Here is a 23,946-nt window from a genome sequence, read left to right on the forward strand (position 1 = left end):
TTTTTTTTTCCTTTCAAGTGTCGAAGCTCATGGCTGTCCTATCATGGAAATACTTATAATTTTTTAGGTATATTTAATGTCTTATAGAAGCTTTTCTTGAAGTATTGTAAATAAAAAAAAAATAGTCGGGAATATTTCTAAAGCTCGACGAAAATGTTTTAGAAGTATAGGAATCTAAAATTGATAACTTTCTTTTTTTTGGTCTTGAACAATTGCAACAATTTCTATATTCAAAATAGACATTTATGTACGACTATATGAACTGAATGTATTGTTCAACATTTTATGGACACCGAAAGGCGAGAGTCTAAAAATTGAACACATCCTTCAGATTAAACATAAATAAAGAGGAATTGTTCCGTTAATTTTTTGAAAATTTTATGGTAATTTCTCTTTATCATGCATATCAAAGAAGGTCGGTAGTTGTATACTGAGTAAAAACTAGTAGTTATTTAAATATTTGCATTATTTTAAACATTGAAATTTTACAATATTATAGATTATGATGCAAAAAATTTATAGCATTAAATTATACTAGCGGCTTAATAGGCACGATGTTCAGTCGCTTTTTTATTATTTTTTAAAATTTTTTTTGTTAATATATTATTTATTTTTTAAATTTATTAGATAAATATTTTTGTCATTATTTTAATATTAACGTGACCTTATTTATATCATATTTTTTTACTTTAAAATTACTATAAAAAACTTTTAAAATGTTAAATTATAAAAGCACCAAATAAAGAGATATATATATTATCAAAAAAAAATATAGTTAAAAAAATAATGATAATAATATTATCCTGATTCAAAAAGAGTATATATAAATCAAAATACATGTTAGTTATTTGTAAAAGATAATTTTACTTAAATATTATGGATATTTATATTTGTCTTCATTTTTTAAAGTGGTAGGCCAAAATATGAATTTGGATCTAAAGAGGCTTCTTTTTCCTATAAATAGTGAAAAAACAAAAGAAATGAGAATGCTTGTCTTTTTTGTTTTTAAATATCAAACTATAAGAATGATCAATAAATAAAATAGGAGAATATAAAAATTGTGTATTTGAATAAAAAATTTCGTAATTCATCATACATCTCCTTATTAATAATTTCTTGAGTCTTGAAAATTTGTCACATTTTTTTACCATAAAAATAATTATATAAACGATTTAAGATTATTTAATTAAATTGATTCCTTATTATAGGGACGAATTCAATTAATTCAATTAAAATCCGTAGAATTGAGATATCTTGTTTTGCACTGAATTTTTTAAAAAACAAAAAAAATGATATTAGTCTTAGTTTATATATGACATTACATCTTATTTATTAGGAATTTATATTATTGTTTGTTACCAAAATGAGCTAGTTGTGCACTTCTAAATTTATGGCTGAAAAAAAAAAAGTTAAATTTTTAACATAATTAGTATATACGTCAAAATAGATAGTATTATTATTATATAATAAAAATTTATTTCATTATTTTTTATTCTTTTGATCCAATATTTCTCTTTTTATTATCTTCCTGATGAGTTTTGTTTGCTTTAATGGTATCTCTCCAACCAATAGAATAAATTTTGAGTAGACGAACCTGATTTAATATCACGTTTAATTATTAATATTAAAATAAAAATATGTATCATCAATACAATTGTCACGGTCGTTAATATAGTAATACTTAATTTATTGTTTATTGGTCTCGTTGATACAATGAATTGATTATCCTTTCATATACTCTATACCGGTTAGAATCCTTCTTCCTATCATTTATTGTATATATGTATCACAATATATCTTAATAGTATTTTATATATTATTTTAGCATTAAATAATAATACATCCCAACTAAGATATACTTTTACCTTTTATTGGTTTTGAAAATTTTATTTTTATAATAAACGTCCATATCAATATAAATAGAAAAAAAATCAGAAAAGAGTGATAATAAAAATAAAAAATAAATAACGATAATAATATAATAAAAGAGTACGAAATAATATATATGAGATAGTACGAACAAACTGCTCTTATGATAGTAGAAATAATGATAACTACATATGTGTTATAATAATGATAACTACATATGTGTTATTTTGGACTGCTCTTATGATGGTAGAAATAATAACAACTGTATCGGTTGTTTTGGATTATAGTGATAGAAGTAAAATGAAAAAAATAATTGGATATCAAACTCTTATATCTCTTTTAATTTATTGGGTAACTAATGAAATAAAATATTATTATTTACAGTATAAATTAAATTAAAAAATATTTAACCTGTAACTTTATAGTAGAAAAAAATAGTTATTATAACAGAAATTAAAATTGTCAATGGTACAATAGCACTATTTTAATTCAACCTTGTGCAAAAAAATCGAATCTAAATTTATTAGGTATTAAATAAAATAAAATATTATTAACACTATAAATTAAATAAAAAAATACCAATACCTTTAGAATTAAAAAAAATTAGATTTTTAAAAATAAATAAATAAATATTTAATACCACAACTACTATTGTAAGGAGAGTGATTGCACATTTGCACATAGTTTACAGAGTATAACTCACTTCAAAATTTTAGTGTTCTCTATCTCATTTTCATCTCTATTTCAACAACGGTTATACAAAAATCATATGTAACTTCTTCTTCAATTCTTTTATTCTATTAATTTACCTTTTAATTTGTTTCACTTTTTTTTTCAATTTTTTTTACTTCTATTTCTAATTCAGGATGCACTTCTCTATATGGAACAATTATTATTAGAATAAGAAAATAGTAAATAGAAAATAGTAGAAAAAAATAGTTATTATAATAGAAATCAAAGTTATTAATCATGCAATAGGACTATTTCAATTGGAAAAGAATAAAAGAAAATTCGAATCTAAATTTATTAGATATTAAACAAAATAAAATTACATAAAACGTTATTATTTACCGTATAAATTAAATAAAAAATTACCAATATTTTTAAATAAATATTTTATACCATAACTGCTAAGTAGAACTCACTAAATAGAAAAAAGAATGGAACTTCAAACTCTCATATTTTCTTTGTATAAATAATAATTTTAGAATTATCTAAATATTTTAATATAAATTATTTAATATTGTTAGAGCTAAAAAAATTAAGAGATAAATTTTTTTTTGTGACAATTAAGAGATAAAATTAATATTTCTTCTAAGAATGATTCTTTTTAAAATTATAAATACACAATAAAAAATTAGAATACATTAAAATAATACCATAATAAAAAATAATTCAAAAGATAAAATTAACAAACTAATGGAATATATATACACAACTAACCAATGTTATCATCATTCAGTATATTATTTGGACCAATTCTAATACTTAAATATTTAAAAATAAATTTTAATATATAAATAATTTTTTTGAATTGCGTAAATCTTTTAATATAAATGATTTAATATTGGCTGGACAAAAAAAAAATAAAAAATAAGATTAATATTTCTTTTAAGAATGACTTTTATTAAAATTATAAATACATAATAAAAATTTAGAGTACATTAAAATAGTACCATAATAAAAAAATTTAAATATTAAATTAATAGTGTAAATTTTTTAAGTGAACAATTAACAATCATATACACTGTATTATAGATATATGTAACATAGTATATTAGAAATAATTGAAAGTTTACTAAGCATGAATTAAAGCTTTTAAAAAATGATAATTTATACCCACTAATATTATCACTGTTGTATCTATTACTTGGATTTGGACCAATTTTATTATTATTAGAGTAATACCCCAAATAGGTCCCCAAGAAATTTACCATCGGACAGTTTTGTCCCCACAAAATTTAACTAAGATTTCGACCCTGAGGTTCTCAGATATCCCCCAGATACGTCCCCACACCCGTTTGATCCGGTTAAAGTGGTGACGTGTCAGGTTAACTGTGACATGTCACCTTTAGGATATTTTGGTCCCCATCCACGCTGGACAAAACGACGTCGTATTGGAACCAGGGACAAAACGACGTTGTTTCAGGGAGGATAAATTCGTCTCCACTTAGACAGAGAATGCAAACGGCGCCGTTTTCATGTTGGGGACCTATTTGTCTTATAATAGTATCTTAGGGGACCTATTTGACCTATAACTCGTGATGTTAAAAGAAACTATATTTACTTCAACGCAAACCTTAAAAACACATTGATATTGGTTTGTTCATTTATCAAAATGGTAACATAAACCTGAGAACCCAAACATGTTAACCACACAAATATTTGGCTTCAATAGCAACACAAACCAAATCAAGTCAAAAGAATGTTTATTTTCTTCAACATAAACTAAACGAAACCATTCTAAACAACATAACGTCTTCTTCCTCCAACATAACAAAAGGTGGTAACATAACAAAGACAACAACTTTCACACTAATTCTTAGAAGCATCATTTCTTGAAAGACTGGTTCACACAAATTCATTCCAACACGAGGGTTGAACCAGTCTTTCAAGAAATGATGCTTCTAAGAATTAGTGTGAAAGTTGTTTTAGTTATGTTACCACCTTTTGTTATGTTGGAGGAAGAAGACGTTATGTTGTTTATAATGGTTCGTTTAGTTTATGTTGAAGAAAATAAACCTTCTTTTGACTTGATTTGGTTTGTGTTGTTATTGAAGCCAAATATTTGTGTGGTTAACATGTTTGGGTTCTCAGGTTTATGTTACCATTTTGATAAATGAACAGACCAATGTCAATGTGTTTTTAAGGTTTGCGTTGAAGTAAATATAGCTTCTTTTAACATCACGAGTTATAGGTTAAATAGGTTCCCTAAGATACTATTATAAGACAAATAGGTTCCCAACATGAAAACGGCGCCATTTGCATTCTCTGTCTAAGTGGGGACGAATTTGTCCTCCCCGAAACGACGTCGTTTTGTCCCTGGTTCCAATACGACGTCGTTTTGTCCAGCGTGGATGGGGACCAAAATGTCCTAAAGGTGACATGTCACAGTTAACCTGACACGTCACCACTTTAACCGGATCAAACGGTTGTGGGGACGTATCTGGGGGATATCTGAGAACCCCAGGGTCGAAATCTTTGTTAAATTTTGTGGGGGACAAAACTGTCGGATGGTAAATTTCTTGGGGACCTATTTGGGGTATTACTCTTATTATTGTTATGAGTATTTGAATGTTTAAAAGCAAATCTAATATTGGCATGAGATTAATATATTTTTAAAATCTATTAATGTATTCAATAATATTAATAAAAGATGAAATCAGAAGAGAAAAATGGATAAGAGGTAAAAGATAACAGGTGAAAGTTACGTCAAGGTGGCCAAGTGGAGTAATGGGAGTTTTTTCAGAGATGAATAACTGACCTTAAACGGTAATACTGGAAAGAAATCTTGGACACCAAACTTATGTATTGCCATTATATTGAGTTTAAGAAATTAATTTTATATTTTTATATGGAAATTATAAATTTAATAATAATTAAAAATAATTTATAAAAAATAAAATATCTTAAATTATTTAACATGTAAAATATTAAAATAAACAAATTTAAATTAAAAAATAAAATTAAAAATATATTAATTTGCTATTATGTGTAATAAAATTAATACAAAAATTTATTGATATTATTTAAAGATTAGTTATTTATAAATATTATTAAATTTATTTATTTTTTCAATCCTACTTAATTAAAAGCAAATTTAAAAATTTATATCCAAAACATTTTTTATCTCCATCCATAATTTTAATAGATAAAAAATATATTTCTTCAATCTTATCTTGAACTTCTTTAATTATCTTTAATTTTATTATTTTTTAAGATTATTAATTTTTATTTTGATTATATTATCTCATCATATTATACACTATCCTTTGTCTCATTATTATTATTATTATTATGCTGCCTTGTTTTATTCTTTTTTTTTTCTTCTTCTTCTATTCATCCCAATCGTAATTAATTATGACCGTACCATTATTCCAACTCTCATTTTTGTTTATCACTTTGATCCATAACTACCATTATATTAACTTTTGAGTTATTAAAAATTTGCTAAAAGAAATTTTTTTTTCTTCTTGGATTTACATATCTAGATGTATACCTATTATATAGATTCTTATTATTTTTCAGACTTACTTGTTAAGTCATATTTTATTGCTTTCAGACAAAATTTAAGATATCAAGTATTCAGATTTTTTGTTAATCAAATTATAAAATTTGCCAACAATTATAAAAAAAATAATATCAAATATTTTATATCTTCTTAAAAGAGTAATATTATATGGACACTACTATTTTAGCTACTATTAACATATACAATTGAATATAAAAATATTATATTATTGTTGAATATCTTCCCTATTCTTAACACTTATTTATAATAATTCTTAATATTTCTTTAGATCTAATATGTCAACTTCTATGTATCTAACTAATAAAATTATTAAGATTTTCTTAAAATTTTACTTAATTTCAAAACAAAACTATAATTTTATATTTTTATTTTTTTCTAATATTTTTAGAAAATTAATTTTTATGTTTTTTAAATTATAAATCTGACACAAAAAATTAAAATTTTAATAAATAATAAATTATTAATAAATAAAAATAAAAATAACAATTTTATAAGTTATTTATTTTATGTATAGAATAATAAAATTTAAATTAATTTAAGTATGATACTAAAATTATTATGTTGTTATTATATGTAATAATTAAGATAAAAATTTATAAAAATTTATAAATTTATTTATTTTTTTAATCTTATTTAATTTGAAGCAGATATAAAAATTTAAATTTAAAGAACTCTTTTTCTGGCATAATTTTAATTGCTAATTTTTTTAATTTTATATTCAATATATTAAATCATATTTTATTTCATTATTTTTTTAAAAAAAATTATTTTCATTTTTATTATTTTTTATTATTTCCATACACATATTTATCATTATTTTTTTTTTATTGAGTGAAATAAAGATAGATAGAGAGTACTACATGTACTCCATAGAAGAGAGAAAAAGACAACATAAGTAGAAGTTATGTGTAGAATAAAAAAGTAACATAATTATATTTTTGACCAAAATTTCAGACGACAATTATATTAAACACTATTTATCAATAAGATTAAGATAGAAAAGTGAAAATTAGACACCAAATTATCCTATTCCCTTTATATATTGTTATAAATATTTAATTTAAAGTGCATTAAGATATAATAATATCTATAACAATATCATTTAGGACAATTATGGAAGGTTTATCGAATCAAAACCTAAGAAATAATTATTATTAATTAAATAAATATACAGGATTGTTACCTATATTTGGATCATTGGATCTGTTACGTAGACAATGTTATTATGAGTATTGAATAAATTTGTTTTTATGGTGAAAATATATTGTAAAAGATAATTCATATTAAATGATATACTAACTACATAAATTTATTAATGGGATGTATAAGTGTATGGTGAGGTGTTGCTGCCTCTGTTCTTTGTTCACCACTTCCATTGATATCTTGTCAACTGTAATTAATCAAAACAAACATATAAACATAGTTTTACACTTTTATTTAATGACGAAAAATAAATTATATATTAGATGAAGTGAGAAAGATGCATGAAAAGATGGATGAGAAACGAAGGAAGTTTTTCTAGTAACAGCAATGTGAAGTGAGAGAGAATAAGGGAAGAAATAGATCATTATTATAGAAGTTACATGGATTTATAAAATAAGGAGAACATGAATGAAGATGAGGTAGCGGGTAGGTTATTAGGAAGGATAAAAATGGAAAAAAGTTTTGGACACCAAAACAGGTTTTTCCATTATATATTGTTTTATATATATTGTTATAGATTTACAAAATGGTCATAAAGAACAAAAGTCTCCGTCGGCTAAAAAAATCAGACTGTAAATAAATTCTTGTAATTTTTTAAAAAATTATATTCTTGTAATATTATTATGGATAAAATATTACTATACTAGTTATATTTTATAAGTTATTCTGGTTATTGATCAGCCAATAACATTAGTCAGTAGTGATACATTGAAGTGGCTTGTGTTATGCCACGTAGACGTAGTATTGACTGATGGTATGCCATGTATTAATGTACTTAATCAATGATATGTGGTATGTTTAGATTTTATATTTATAGAAAATTTATTGTTTTATTAAAAGAAATAATTCTTTAAAAAAATTAATTAATTCTAGTTATTTTATATTTATGAAATATTTTTGTCTATACTTTGGACCAAATTACTTGGAGCCTAATAATTTGGCTCGAGGCATAGTTAATATCTTTGCCGGCGGCAAGTGCGTAATGTTTAGTGGGATCATATTGAAATTTTATTCCTACTATAACTTGAATTGTCAATTCAGCCGCATCATGTTTATTCATCCTAGATTCCGAGAAATTAGGATGCCTTTTTTTTTTTTTGAAGTAAGGAATGATCACGCAGTAAGTAACACCTATGTTTCGGCCTTTTGGGTGAATTTTAGTTCGAAAGGGACTAGGGCCTCTCAAAATAGGTTAAATTTATTGCATTAATCTGTTTATTTGTTTAAATAGATATATTTTGTTATTAAAATCAAATTTATTTAAATTATGGGTTAAATAAAATGAGTCCAATTAATTAAAAAAAATAATGGACTAAACAGATTAGTCCAATAATTCATTTGGACGCTTATTATTCTTTATTCCCTCATCAAAAATTAGCATTCATTTAATAGTATATTTTTTTGTCTTTAAAATTTGTTAAAATTTTTAAAAAATCTAAATTTTAACGATTTTGTTAGGTAGACAATAATTTTTATAAACAATGTAAATAATGTACTCTAAAATTGATCCAATAAAGTAAAAAAATATTCCACCTCAAATTACCTCATAAACCTTAACATTATTAGGATAACCATCTACACACCTAGTGAATTGAACATCCAGCCATTGTTAACTGTGCATGAATAAATCGAATCAAAAGAAATAACCATCCAATTAAAAATAATGAACATAATCATCTGCATACCTATTGAATTGAACATCTGACATATCCATTGTTCATCACATTGTTTAGTATTCTCATTATCTACCTATACTTTTCCAAATTTTAATTTGTTTTAATTTTATTCTTAATGTTTTCGATTTGCATTAATTTTATCCCTATCTTCAAATTCTTCTGATCAAAATATAGTCAACAACATTTTTTTTCAATTTTATCCTTTTAGAACTATTCACCATCATCGTCATTTCCAAAATATGTTCTTCTCTCTTTTCAAACTATTCAAATCCTTGGCACAGTGACAGCGTATTCAGAGTCATTAGGCAGTTGGGCGGATGGTTCTCAATGGTTCAATGCAGCAGCAGCCACCTATGCATGCCAAGCAAGAGGTGTGTGCAGGGGCCAACAGTGTTGTGGAAGAGCAACGTGCAGAGATCGAAGGCAACATGGAACTCCTAGTTGCGTGGTGACATGGTGAAACCTTGAGGTAAAAGAAGAAGAACGCTGCTGAATGTCAAAGAAGAGAGTCTTCAATCTAGGTTCTGGTTGGAGACAGAGGTGCAGAGAGGTAGAGGATACTAATAGTTATTACTTTTAGTTTGGAAAAGTCCTCGTGTATAAAAATTAATTGTAAGATTAGAGTTAACATATTCTCAAACTGCGAATAAAATTAGAGTTAGCTCCAAACTCTATCCTATTCTACTTACTGCCACCCTTATCCCCTATGTCTAATGCTTAAATAACAATTAACAAGAAATTGGACTAAATATTTTGCAGTTCAATAAAGAAACCGAAAAAGTCTAAATAGTGTCATATGCATGTGTCTAAGAAAATGTAATGGCCTGTGGAGGGAGCATGGATGGCATGTGGGAGTGGAACCTACACTCATTCAACGCACTTGATATTTTGTTTTTTTATAGGACTCACCATGCCACTCGGGCGGAATTATCTATAAAGAAAGGGGGTAATCCCCCCCTAATTTTAATTTTATATGTAAATTATATGTAAATTTTAGTTTAGCCTCCCATCAAATTTTATTTTAATTTTATTTTATTGTATAAATATTTTTAATCCTCCTCTAATATTTAATCTAGCTCCGCTCCTGATGCCACTTGTTCGCGCTGCTGTTCTGTTTGCGGTGTTCTCTCTTAGCTGCTTCTACATCAAAAACCAAATGAAGAATCCATAAGCAACAATATATCACGTTATTTAATCCTTTCCCGTCTAAAATTATATTCTTTCTATATTCATGTGGCAACAACAAAATACACACCGCTGTAGATAATAAAATACATGAGCAATTTCTTTCGTTTCGTACTATCTATTAACAGAAAGATATGCATGTCTATTATTTACTATTATGAAGATCTAGTTAATTGGTATTTTTTTTTAAAGACTAATTAGTCTAAAATCAAAATCATGAAAAACCTAATTATCATTCTACTCTAAGTAAAATGATTCGATACTGTTGATTTTTCAATCTAGGAGCAAAAAGTAGTACGGCTTTCAAGCATAATATAAGTTTAAATGAAACATTTTTTCCCTATTTAAAACCCGAAAGAATAATGACGTAGGCTTTTATTTATTTATTTATAGTGGCTGCAAATAATGATGTTTAGTTTAATATAATGTTAAGTTAATATCAGTTAATTAAACTGATGAACAACATAGTGAGATGTTAAAGTTTTTGAGAAAGAAAAATATTTTAGGTAACTGACATACACTTAGTACCACTAATTTACTAAAGAGAAAAGTTTGGTAACCAAACTTAGGGAACCAAAATCAGCCAAAATCTTCTATTTTTAACTTTATTTAATTAGATGAACTAAATTTAATTAAAATTCTTCCATGCACTACCGTTTTTATTGCAACATTTATTATATATAAAAACATTAATTATATATATTTAATAGTATATTATAAATACATACCTTATCAATTTATATTCTTATTAAATGAATATAGAAGGACCTTCAATATACATAATTTATATTCTTATCAATTTATATTCTTATCAATTTTTGTCCCCTTCAATATACATAATTTATATTTATGGTTTTTAATTTATATTATAATAATAACAAAAGTACATTTTTTATTTATTATGTAACAAAAGTACATTTTATATATATATATATATATTTATACACATAATTTTTATAATTAATATATTTTTACAATTAATATTATGCAATTTTAAACTATATTTTATTATATATTTCAAATTATTTCATATATACACTAATAATTATGATTCATGTTTTAATTTTTTTTAAGATAGTATACATTTAAATTAACGTATAATTTTTTAAATCATTGATAATTTAAAAATTTGTTTCATATTTTTCAAAGTGAAATCATTTATTTTGATTTACATATATTTTCAAATTTTACTATAATTAGATTTGAAAAAGGAATATCAAATACTTAAATTAATTTATTTAATTAGCAAATTTACTCATAACATCCATAAGTTCATACACATAACATTTATAGTTAGATAAGGTACACATAACATCCAAAATTTCATATTAATAACATCCAAAATTTTATATTAATAACATCTATAATTTCATACTCATAACATCCATAATTTCATATATATAATATTCATAATTAATAAATTTTTATAATTAATATTACTAAATTTTAAACTATGTGTCTTGTTATATATTTCAAATTATCTTATATGTACACCAAAGAGTCATAATTTTAATATTTTTTATTTACTATTTATACGTATTCTTATTTATTGATTTTAATATGACGAGTTAATAATTATTTTTAAAATATTGTTTCTTAATTTTTGTTTATATTTTATTTTTTATTTTTTATTTTATAATAATCTATATGTAAAATATGAGTTGTATAACAAAATTTGTTAAATTTTCTAATTTAATATTCATATTTTATACGTATAATATTTATATTTTTTTTTAAAATGTGTTGAGGTGATTTGAAATTTTTAAAAAATTAAAAATATAAGAATTTGAGATTTTTATTTGGAAGAAAAAAAGTTATAGAATTATAAATGCATATAGTAATAATGAGAGAGAAATTTTTGGAATTTGATTCACATTAAATTTAACATTAACTTTTAGTATAATTAAATGAGGAAAGATAATTAATTATAAAAAAAATTAATTATGTCAATTAAATTAGGAGAGTGATTTACACTCTCTTATAAACGCAAATGTTATTAATCATATATCTTTATTTATTATCTATAATATTTTGGCTACGTAGCATTGCCCTTTACTAAATAACGTATATATTGCTTAAAAATTCAATAATTTGTTGAGCTTGTGTAAAATTAAAGCCTAAAGGTCATGCACGCATGCGCGGAAATAACAACTTAGTTTATGTTAGTTTAGGTGAGTTCTTGTTGAAGTTGTAAATTGCAATGTGATATTAGACTTGCTGTGGAATGAAGACTTAGGAGAAAAAAATAATTTATGAAAATTTTAACCTAATTCTCTAAAATATATATTAATTATGTGCTTAATTTGAAACTTTTTATTAAAAATAAATTATTTCAACTTTCTAATGTATATATTGAGATTTTATTTTTAAGAAATTGTATTCTCTTTTTATATGATCACGTTTTAATCTAATAGTAAAAATAAATAAAATAAATAAGAGGTTAAATTCTTTATATATTTTTGTGTGAAATACAAAAATATTTAATTATTTTAATACTTTATATTGTTATGGTGGTAGTATAATTTGTCACGGACTTATTGTAAAAAAAAATAATTATATAAAGATAATATTTTGTGATTTTTTTTTATAATTATGAAAAAGCCAAATGTGTAAAAAAAACAAAAATAAAAGTAAAAGAGTGTTAGGAGACCAAGAAATTTTATGATTTGTAGTTACAAATTAGCTGTCATTAATATTTTTAATGGTGTAAAATTATATCTAACGGTGTGGAATTACTCACTTTTTTGTTGTTGGCCAGATTTTAATAAAACTGCTGGCTCCTTATACTTTTTCATAAAGTATTCATACAACGTGCCTATTTTCTTATTTAATGTATTGGATACAAATCTGACATACATGGAGAAATTCTGTATCGCTCTGTCAACATGGATTTTGAAGAAGAGAACGCACGCATTGAAGCAGCAATTATATTTATCTCCTCCTTTAATTTTCATTCCTCGAAGAGAGAATCCAATTCTCAATCTATATGAAAAGAGATAACTAACAGCTTCATCATATCATATTGTTTATTTACCAGTACTTGCTTTCTCTTCATCTGTCTTTGGATTGGTGCAATCGCAAGGGTTGAACCCTTTCTGAAGCAACTTCTCAACCTCTTCAAATTGAAGCCCTTTGGTTTCTGGTACCAATAGATAGATGGCAACTAGTCCAATTGTGGAAAACCCAGCAAAGAGGAGGAATGTTCCTGCAGCCCCAAGTGCATGGATGAGTGACAAGAATGTTAAACTCACTATGAGATTAGCACACCAGTTTGAAACTGCTGCTATGCCTCCACAAATTCCCCTAAATCTCAATGGGTAAATCTCTGAGTTCAAAACCCAAGGCACTGATCCCATTCCAGGAGAATACGCAAGGATATATAGTCCCAACACTATAACTGCAAGAACTCCAATTTTGCTTGGGCATCCATCAGAAAACCACACGCGCTTTTGCTCACCGCACACCACTCTGACTTCCTTTGTTTCCGCCAGGCACGCTCCTGGAAGATGCTGCATCATGTTCATTGATTACGTTAGATTAGATTAGACTAATACATATATATATATATATATATATATATATATATATATATATATATATATATATATATATATATATATATATGTTGAAAGAGATGGAAGTGATGAACTTACATTGCCCCCAGTGCTGGCACAGAAGGCACATTCAGCTTTCAAACATTTCATGCAGTTCCAGGAAGAGACATTGGGGGCATCAAGATAAGCTTGGCATGTAGCGTTAGCACCGAAACTGAGGGTGTCAACGTTGTCAATTGGCGGAGCGGTGGTAGCTGCCTGATAAAAAACTCCAGTCAGAGTGAGGAGGCAAATGATGATTGCAATAAGGGATAGGAGCATGAGCTTTCTCCTTCCATATTTATCGATGCAAAGCATGCTAAGGATAGATCCAATGGCGTTGAGACCAGAAGTGACAAGGGAGAGTGCAAGTGCGGTAGATTTTGATGCAATGCCGGCAAACTGAACAATGGTTGGACTGTAATACATAACGGTGTTGATGCCAACGAATTGTTGAGCGACTTGAGCAGTCACGCCTGCATACAATCCTCTTCGAACAGCAACGTTGCTGAAAGCAGCCTTCATTTTCTCTCCAAGAGTTTGACCGATCAACCCTTCCACTTGCTTCTCTTGTTCTACCGCTTCTCTCATCACTTTTATCTCCCCTTCAATCTCGTCTGCTTTGTAAATCTTTTCCAGGATTTTTCTTGACTCGTTTTCTTTCCCCTGGTTGTACAACCACCTCGGTGACTCAGGCAGGGTCAGCATCAAAACGAATTGAACCACCGCCGGAAGTCCAGCCACTCCAAGCATCCAACGCCACGTTCCAGGAGTCTGCATATTATGGTAAACAGTTTAGTCAAATATGTTAAATTATCTAATTTTTTTAATTATTATCCGAGTAGATATATATACCTTGGTGAATGCGAGGTTGATAAGGTAGGAGAGGAATTGGCCAAAGGTGATAAGGAGACCATTGATACAAACGAGAGCTCCTCTAATGGCAGCTGGGGATGCTTCTGAGATATAGAGCGGAGAAGTCATGGAAGCTATGCCAACTCCAAAACCAACCAAAATTCTTCCAACAATGAGGACCCAAGGAGCAGGGGCAATAGCCATGACTATTGCACCAAGAAAGAAAACAATATCAGCCCCCAAGATAGAGGTCTTACGGCCGAGCCTGTCGTTCATCCATCCACCAAGTGCAGCACCAATGATGGCTCCCGCTACAGCCATACTTACAATGACTTCCTGCAACCATAATTTCTTATCAACTTCTACAAAGTCCTCGCGAATGTAAAGCAAGGCTCCTGAGATAACACCGGTGTCGTAGCCGAAGAGGAGACCTCCAATTCCAGCCGATAGAGCAAGGCGCATGATATAGGGCGAACTGGTTGCTCTTTTCCAGAATTCCGTGAACTCTTGCTTACTCGCTGCCTCCGGCCCTCCTTCCATTCTTATTGATCACCTTATTAATTTAATGTCAACCTATTGATGATTTCTAGTTTACCTCTACCACTTGCACTCCACGCTGAAAATATTATTATTCCATTAATCTTTGTTTATTTATGCATACAATTAATGCATTTCATAACATTATGCAGACTTCTAATTATAAAGTAAAATTTGATTTCAATGATAATTAATCAATAATATCTATTTTTTTTATCCTGATCTTAACACCTTATCAAAAAGATTATTATTAGTGTTCCTAATTAACCATGTAAAGATGTGATCAGCAACACAGAAACAATTAGGAATATATCCTATCATATCATTATTATTTATTTATATATAAAGAAAAAGTACAATCTAAAAAAGAATTGAGATAAATTAAACAGATAAAATATGTTACGTACTTGTACTACAGAAAAAATAGAGAGAAAATCAACTTTGCTAAGAAAACCACAGCACTCTAATGTTAAACTTTCGGAAGGTCTCTCAGATCAGTTGTGTGGTATTACGCTCCTTTTTGTCTTGAAAGTTTAAAGTTACTGGCAATGTTTTAAACTCTGTCTTTTCTCTCCTTTATATATAAATCTTTCCCGTTAGTGGCAGCTAATATATTCATATCTTTAACAAACAACAAGGCACCAAAATATGTCTATAGTAAATAATAAGCAAAGTGGCAGCTAATATATTCATATCTTTAACAAACAACAAGGCACCAAAATATGTCTATAGTAAATAATAAGCAAAGATTGCCTTATTATATTCAACTCTGTCTTAACCGTATATTAGTTTTTTTAATCCTATCCAATTTCTTATTTTTTCCGTAAAAATTGATCTGTTTTTTGTGTATCTTATCTATAACTAAAGCTAAGTTCTCTAACAAAATAACAAAATACAAGAATTAGAGAGATACAACGAAAGTTTAACATCAGAGTGTTGTGGTTTTCATAACAGAGCTCATTTTCTCTCTGCTTTTTTTTAGTACAAGTATATAACATGCTTCGTCTATTTAATTTATCTCAATTCTTTTTTGGATCGTACTTTTTCTTTATATATAAATAAATAATAATGATATCATAGGATATATTCCGAAGTATTTCTGAGTTCGTGATTGCAATTTTACATGGTTAATTAGAAACAATAATAATGACCTTTCTCGTAAAGTGTTAAGATCTGGATAAGAAATAGCATATATTATTGATTAATTACCGTTGAGATCATATTTCACTTTATAATTGAAAGTCTGCATGATGTTATGAAATGTATGAGATTAATTGCATGCATAAATAAATAATAACAATTGATTTATGATTGATGGAATAATAATATTTTCAGCGTGGAGTGCAAGTGGAAGAGATAAGCTAGAAATCATCAATAGGGTTGACATTAAATTAATAAGGTGTTCATCAATAAGAATGGAAGGAGGGCCGGAGGTAGCAAGTAAGCAAGAGTTCACGGAATTCTGGAAAAGAGCAACTAGTTTGCCCTACATCATGCACCTTACTCTATATGCTAGAATTGGAGGTTTCCTCTTCGGCTACGACACCAGTGTTATCTCAAGAGCTTGCTTTACATTCACGAGGACTTTGTAGAATTTGATAAGAAATTATGATTGTAGGAAGCCATTGTAAGTATGGTTGTAGCGGGAGCCATCATTGGTGGTGCAGTTGGTGGATGGATGAACGACAGGCTCGGCCGTAAGATCTCTATCTTGGGAGCTGATATTATTTTTTTTTCTTGGCATAATAGTCATGGCCATTGCCCCTGCTCCTTGGGTCCTCATTGTTGGAATAATTTTGGTTGGTTTTGGAGTTGGCATAACTTCCATGACTTTCTCTCTCTACATCTGAGAAGCCTTCCCAACTGCCATTAGAGGAGCTTTCGTTTATATCAATGGTCTCCTTAACACCTTTGGCCAATTCCTCTCCTACGTTATCAATCTTGCGTTCACCAAGGTATATCTGCTTAGATAATAACTAAGAACGGTTAGATAATTTAACGTATTTGACTAAACTATTTGAAATAGAGTATTACTAGGAAGCCAATGGTCTAAGTGTACAATGTGTACAATAGGCTAAATCTAGCCCAATATGAATAAAATGGACATCACCCATACTATCTAGAATAACCATCCAGATACTGAGGATAATAGACATCTCATGTCATGAAACCACTCATCCCAAAAGTTTAAGCTGATTTTGGGGTTCACCAAGGATCAAACTCTTGACCTTCCATATCTAGAGTTCTGATACCATGTCATGAAATCACTCATCCCAAAAGCTTAACTTGACAGAAAAATGTAACACTAATGATTATATCTCTAATACTTTCTCATTATACACATTGTACACTTAGACCATTGGCTCCTTATACTTTCTCATTGAAATAATATGTGTCCACATCTTATCTATCTTGGTTAACTCACTATAAGAAAATAGAGTTATTTTAACACTTTATTTTTTAACACCATAATTAGATGTCAAAATTAATATATATTTTTGACAAATATCACAAATGTCAAATTTTCTATATTTTCTTGATGAATAATTTGACCGTAGAAAATTACTCCTTAATTTTGATACTCATTTGTTTTCAATTTACTCCACTATTTTTCTTCTTCTTTGGGCTCTGTTAATTTTGATATCACACTGCTCTCAATTTAGGATTATACTACTCATTCTTTATCTTCAAAATCTCAATTTATTCTTTAGTTTCAAGATCTCATTTCATTATTTGTTAAAATTTTTTGTTGAAAATATTTTATAGTCAATAAGTGTCAAAATAAATAGTATTTTTGACAATTAATAAGTATCACAGAAAATATGTTCTCAAAATTTTCTAACAAATTATTTTTGATAGCCAATATTTATCAAAATAAGATTTAAATTTTTTTCACAATCACTTATATGTTAAAAATACTATTTTTGACAAAATTTTTATTAACATATTTTCATAGTTAAAATAGTGTCAAAATTTATTTTTTTGACAAATTTTAATTTTCTTTTACACATTATAACCCTAAAAAATAATCTATATTGTTGTAGTGACTTGTGCAGACTCCTAGAACGTGGCGTTGGATGCTTGGTTGGCCGGACTTCCGGCAGTGGTTCAGTTCATTTTAATATTGATCCTACGTGAATTACCGAGGTGGTTGTACAACCAGGGGAATGAAAAGGAGTCAAGAAAAATCTTGAAAAATATTTATAAAGCGGACGAGATTGAAGGGGAGATTATTCAGAATTATGTATACTGAACGTTTATTCAGAATCATAATGACATAAGGAAAATTCATATTTATTATAATAACAAGGCACAAGAATAATTTAATTTGTTGCTAGATATTTGTTTCAATTGAATAATTGCTGAATTCCAATCTTTTTAAAATATGAGGTGGTAATAACTAATAAGTCGTAAATCTAGACTTAAAAAACTATGCATGTATAATATATCGGGATATGAGACATAGAACGCCTTTAATCATTGCCACTCCTAATGTGAATTGAGATTAAAATCCAAGACATTTTTTTATATTAGTGATTTTATTAGTAAGATTATCGATGTTATATTTATTTTAATTTTTTTCCCATAAAAAAAGAAAAGGGGGTCAAGATACTTCTTGGTGAATAATTACACTTTTTATTTTTAATATTAGAGAAGAACGTGTGTTTTATTGTATCATGAGATGAGTTGTGTATCACAAAATTATGGAAGAGAATGAAAAAAAATTTGAGGGTCAGATTCGCAAATATGAGGGTCGGGTTTGTGTTTATGGGTTTCTTATTTTTTAAACCCACAAATCTAAAGGTTAGATTTGTGTTTATAATTTTTTTTTTTTTAAAATCACAAGTCTGTGGGTCATATTTGTGTACCGATCAAATTTTATTATGAACTCCAACTCAGATTTCTTATCTCCATCACTGTTGTAAAAACCGGACCGGACCGGCCGGTTCAACCGAAAAACCGGTAAACCGGACCCTATACCGGTCCGGTCCGATAATTAGACCGTATAAGAAAGAGAATCGATACGAACCAGTCAGACCCGCTATAAACCGTTGAAAACCGGTCAAAACTCGGTCAAGACCGGTCCGACCGAACCGATTGAAAATACAAATTTATTCAAAATGTTGGTGGAGGGAGGGTTCGAACCCCTAACCTCAGTGAACTATGAGACACTCACAACCGCTAGGCTACTATGCTTCTTATACATTTATACGCAAATTATAATATATATATAAGTATCTGTTATCAACTAATCTACTTTTATTTTATTTTTTTTAATTTTAGTTATAAACTTGATCTTTTTAATTATATTTTTATTTAACAATAATTATAAACTCACTTATTCTTTTTTTTCATAATTATATAATATATATTAATATTATTTTTTTAATAAATACTTGTAATATATAATAATATAATAGATATAAACTAATTAATAAATTATTGAAATTTAAAAATAATAGTTATTTTAATACAAAAACAAAATAAAAATATTTATAATAGAATAAAAATAACAAAATACTTATTATTTCTGTTTCATATTATTTTAAAATAATTTAATATTCTTAAAATATTAGTGAAAATATGTATTTTAAATTTTTAGTTATTTTTTATTTATATAGGACCGGGTTAAACGGTTCAACCAGTGACTCACCGGTTGAACCAATAATCTAGTGACCCAGTAATCTGATCGGTTCGATCACCGGTTCGGTTCTGACAACTATGATCTCCATATTAAAAAAACCCTCAACCTATTCATACCAATGAATAACACATTCTCTTTCTCCGTTTCAAAAAGAAATTAGCCGAATAATTAAGGTAGTCCAGAGTGTGATTGTGATATGGGGGATACTAGTACTGTAACAATAATAAGCACAAAGGCCTTGTTTAAACCGTGTGATATATATAAACACATTGATCAAAATGATGGCCCACACCTCACTTCTTCCAGATCTGACTTGGTCATTTTTCCAAATATGTAGAGGCATCGGCACCATCTCTACCCGATTGATAAAAATAAGAAAGCTGCATATATGCTGCAATATACCAGAAATTTGGTTTTATCATCAAAGAGATCGAAAGCTACTAGCTCTATACTTAGTGAGCATGTGTGTGAAATGAGACTTTGGCTATTGTATAGCGTTACCCAGATCATATTTGGTTTATTTTGGGTTCTCATGCATTGCATTGCAATCACAAATAACAACACGTATTCTCACTACTTTATTTTTATTAAAGCATGCATGCCAATGCATGACTACACAGCAATCTATGCATCTTTTGAATTTATTGACTATGTTCATCATCATCCAACTTGCTTCAAATTAGACTTGCATGCAGACGTACTTTCAATTTCATAATAACCACAGAAAATCCATATAGTATTAATTAGTGATTTCTTTATGTTATTCAACGCTTCTTCAGTAATTGATTCAAAATGTAGCACCTTGAATCACTGTTGAATAACGTTTTTAGTAAAACAATTTCTGCTAGGTAATCAACCGGGATCTAGTAAAAAATTAGCTGGATAGGAGTTGTTTACTTATATTTTTTTTCTTAATAAAAATGTTATTTCATTGTAAAAATTTGTTGGTGCAGTACAAGGACAGAATTGTAGCAACGATGGCGATGGTTACCAAGCTTTCAGTCATCAACGGCGGTCGAAGTCTTGTATCCAAGGACGGCAGATGTATTTGAAGTAGCATCTGGGAGAGAATCTCAACAGCTGCATTGTGTCGTCACCGACAAACCTTGTCCCACCATCGATTGGCGACAACGAAGGCCAACGACTAAGGTGATAGGAAGACGCCGGAAGCGAGGGAGCGTGAGGAGTAATCTTTGTATCACAGCAACGATAGCCATGGAGAAGGGAAGGAGAGGAGTCGTCTTGCAGCATCTGTCGGGTTGGGTTGGAGTTGGGAATTCTGTCGGTTCGGGATCCTCGACACCAGAGTATGGCCAGAGATAAAGAGCTTCGACCATTTCGGCATGCCACAGGTTCTCACAAGGTAGCATGGACAATGCGAGTCCGTTCCATATTATATTACAAATATGATAAAATATGAAACATTATTCACCTACAGAATCATAAACTACTAATGAAAAAATTAAGTAGAATCGAGCCACACCTCAGCCACTTGATTGGATTCAAAACAATAATCAATTTCGTTCTGGTTCAATTAACAATCTGAACTTGAATTATTCATTATATTCAATAACGAGATAACTGATGATGGAGGATAAGGAGGAAAAGGAAGGAGGAGAAGAAATTAAAATAAAAAAAGAAGGAGGAGTAGAAGGAGGAGGAGGTGGTGTTAGTGAGGACGATAACAAAAGAGAGAAGAACGTGCAATAACAGCATGAAAAAAAACTTGCACGCGTAAATATAAACGACTTGTATAAAATTGTATCAAAAAATGACTTATATATGGAGAATAATTGAAACAATAATTTGAAAAAATACTATATGTGAAGAAAAATTTAATGTTGTTATTCAGTTAAATGAATATAAACTTTAATTCAGGCAACTAATTAAATACTTTTATTGAGGAGAGAAGGTAAAATTAATTATTTCTGTAGAATTCTTCTGGTAATAGTATACATATTCAACAAATTCAATCTATATTTGTAAATAATTTGAATTGGTCTAATAGTTAGTTTACTAGTTCGCTTAAATAAATATTGAGAGTTTGAATCCTGTATCGCATATATACAACAATTAATTAGTCAGTGACAAACTTCTAAATAACAATTCATATCTACGATAAATTAATCCTTAGTGAAAAAAAAAATTCAATATATGTTGTACTAAAAGAATATTAAAATATTAATACATTTTGTTATGTATATTGAGATTAATTTTGATGTAAAATTATTTTAACTAAAATTTATGTGTTTATATAATTATTTAGTTAATTTAAACAATTACATTACAAATATGATAAATATGAAAAATTATTCACCTACAGAATCATAAACTACTAACGAAAAAATTAAGTAGAATCGAACCACACCTCAACCACTTGATTGGATTCAAAACAATAATCAATTTCGTTCTGGTTCAATTGATAATCTGAACTTGAATTATTCATTATATTCAATAACGAGATAACTGATGATGGAGGATAAGGAGGAAAAGGAAGGAGGAGAAGAAATTACAATGAAAAAAGTAATAGGAGTAGAAAGAGGAGGAGGTGGTGTTAGTGAGAATGATAACGAAAGAGAAAAATAACAAAGAAGAAGAAGAAGAAGAAGTAGAAGAAGAACGTGCAATAACAGCACGAAAATAAACGTGCACGCGTAAATATAAATGACTTGTATAAAATTGTATCAAAAAATGACTTATATATAGAGAATAATTGAAACAATAATTTGAAAAAATACTATACGTGAAGAAAAATTTAATGTTGTTGTTTAGTCAAATGAATATAAACTTTAATTCAGGCAACTAATTAAATACTTTTATTGAGGAGAGAAGGTAAAATTAATTATTTCTGTAGAATTCTTCTGGTAATAGTATACGTATTCAACTAATTCAATCTATATTGTAAATAATTTGAATTGGTCTAATAGTTAGTTTACTAGTTCGCTTAAATAAATATTGAGAGTTTGAATCATGTATCGCACATACAACAATTAATTAGTCAGTGACAAATTTCTAAATAACAATTAATATCTACGATAAATTAATCCTTGACTTATCGAGTTGGAGAATACAGTGAAAAAAAATTCAATATATATTGTACTAAAAGAATATCAAAATATTAATACATTTTTATATGTACTAGTGTATGTTCCCGTGCCCTGCACGGGATAATATATAAAACTATATAAAAAAAATTTATTAAAAAATTAAATAAAAAATACATATAATAATTATTATTATAAATATTTTATAATTTAAAAATATTAAAAATAATTAATATTTATTTTATTCAATTTAGATTGGTTGAATGGTCATCTCATTTGTTCGCTTAAGCAAATATTTAGACTCAAATCTCGCCTTGTGTGTATAACAATCTATTAGTTAACGGCATATCCTTAATAAATAGAGCATCAATTGTGGTGGATTAGTTCTCGACTTCTCGAATTAGGAAATTCGTAAAAAAAATTGTATTTATCTTTAAAATAGATTAATTTCTCATTAATAGCAGTACTTATAGACTTTTATCTTTGTTGAAATTTAACTGGAACAATTTTATTTATTAGTATCGTATTCATTTTTGAAGTCAAAACAATATGATCAACATTGTTACTTGTTAAAACTTCACATTTTATGAAATGATTTTTAAATTTTTAAATTTTTAAATTTTTAAATTTATAAACTTATGTCATTACAAAAGTTATTAGATCGATTAATATTTTTGGTAACATAATGTACCGAAACACCATCGTTGAGTATTAATAAGTGTGAAGAGAAACCAATAACAATTTTTGTTATTCAATATATAATTTATTCTATTAAAAAATAAATTAATATTTCTTGAACTGGTAAATACATTTCCTTCTAATTTCTTACACCATTTTATTTAACAATATTTATCATTAAAAAATAATAAATAACCATATTATCCTATAATATATATGATGTACAAAATAATTTCTTATCTTAAAATTAATTATAGTTATTGAAGTAAAATTTAAAATATTTTTATTTTCTTACTCATATTATCCTTTCAGTCATCAACGCGGTCGAAGTCTTGCATCCAAGGAAGTCATATGTATTTGAAGTAGCATCTAGGAGAGAATCTCAACTAGGGGTGGTAAAACGGATCGA

At 27.5% G+C, this 23,946-nt stretch overlaps 1 protein-coding gene across 1 annotated transcript; it reads right to left on the reverse strand.

Moving 5' to 3' along the window:
- Nucleotides 1-13,211: 13,211 nt before the first annotated feature.
- LOC112757832 (inositol transporter 4-like) lies at nt 13,212-15,173 on the reverse strand. The gene is made up of 3 exons (XM_025806384.1): nt 14,634-15,173; nt 13,839-14,552; nt 13,212-13,694 (listed from the first exon to the last, which is right to left on the reverse strand). Exons 1-3 carry the CDS (start codon nt 15,171-15,173, stop codon nt 13,212-13,214), a joined length of 1,737 nt encoding a protein of 578 aa, XP_025662169.1.
- Nucleotides 15,174-23,946: the final 8,773 nt, after the last annotated feature.

This window comes from Arachis hypogaea, chromosome 6, assembly GCF_003086295.3.
Source record: "Arachis hypogaea cultivar Tifrunner chromosome 6, arahy.Tifrunner.gnm2.J5K5, whole genome shotgun sequence".
NCBI lineage: Eukaryota > Viridiplantae > Streptophyta > Magnoliopsida > Fabales > Fabaceae > Arachis > Arachis hypogaea.

Coding starts and splice junctions, on each gene's coding strand:
- LOC112757832 (XM_025806384.1), bottom strand. CDS start 15,173: ATGGAAGGAGGGCCGGAGGCAGCGAGTAAGCAAGAGTTCACGGAATTC. Junction 14,553..14,633: donor TCAACCTCGCATTCACCAAG/GTATATATATCT, acceptor CATAATATGCAG/ACTCCTGGAACGTGGCGTTG. Junction 13,695..13,838: donor GTGCCAGCACTGGGGGCAAT/GTAAGTTCATCA, acceptor AACATGATGCAG/CATCTTCCAGGAGCGTGCCT.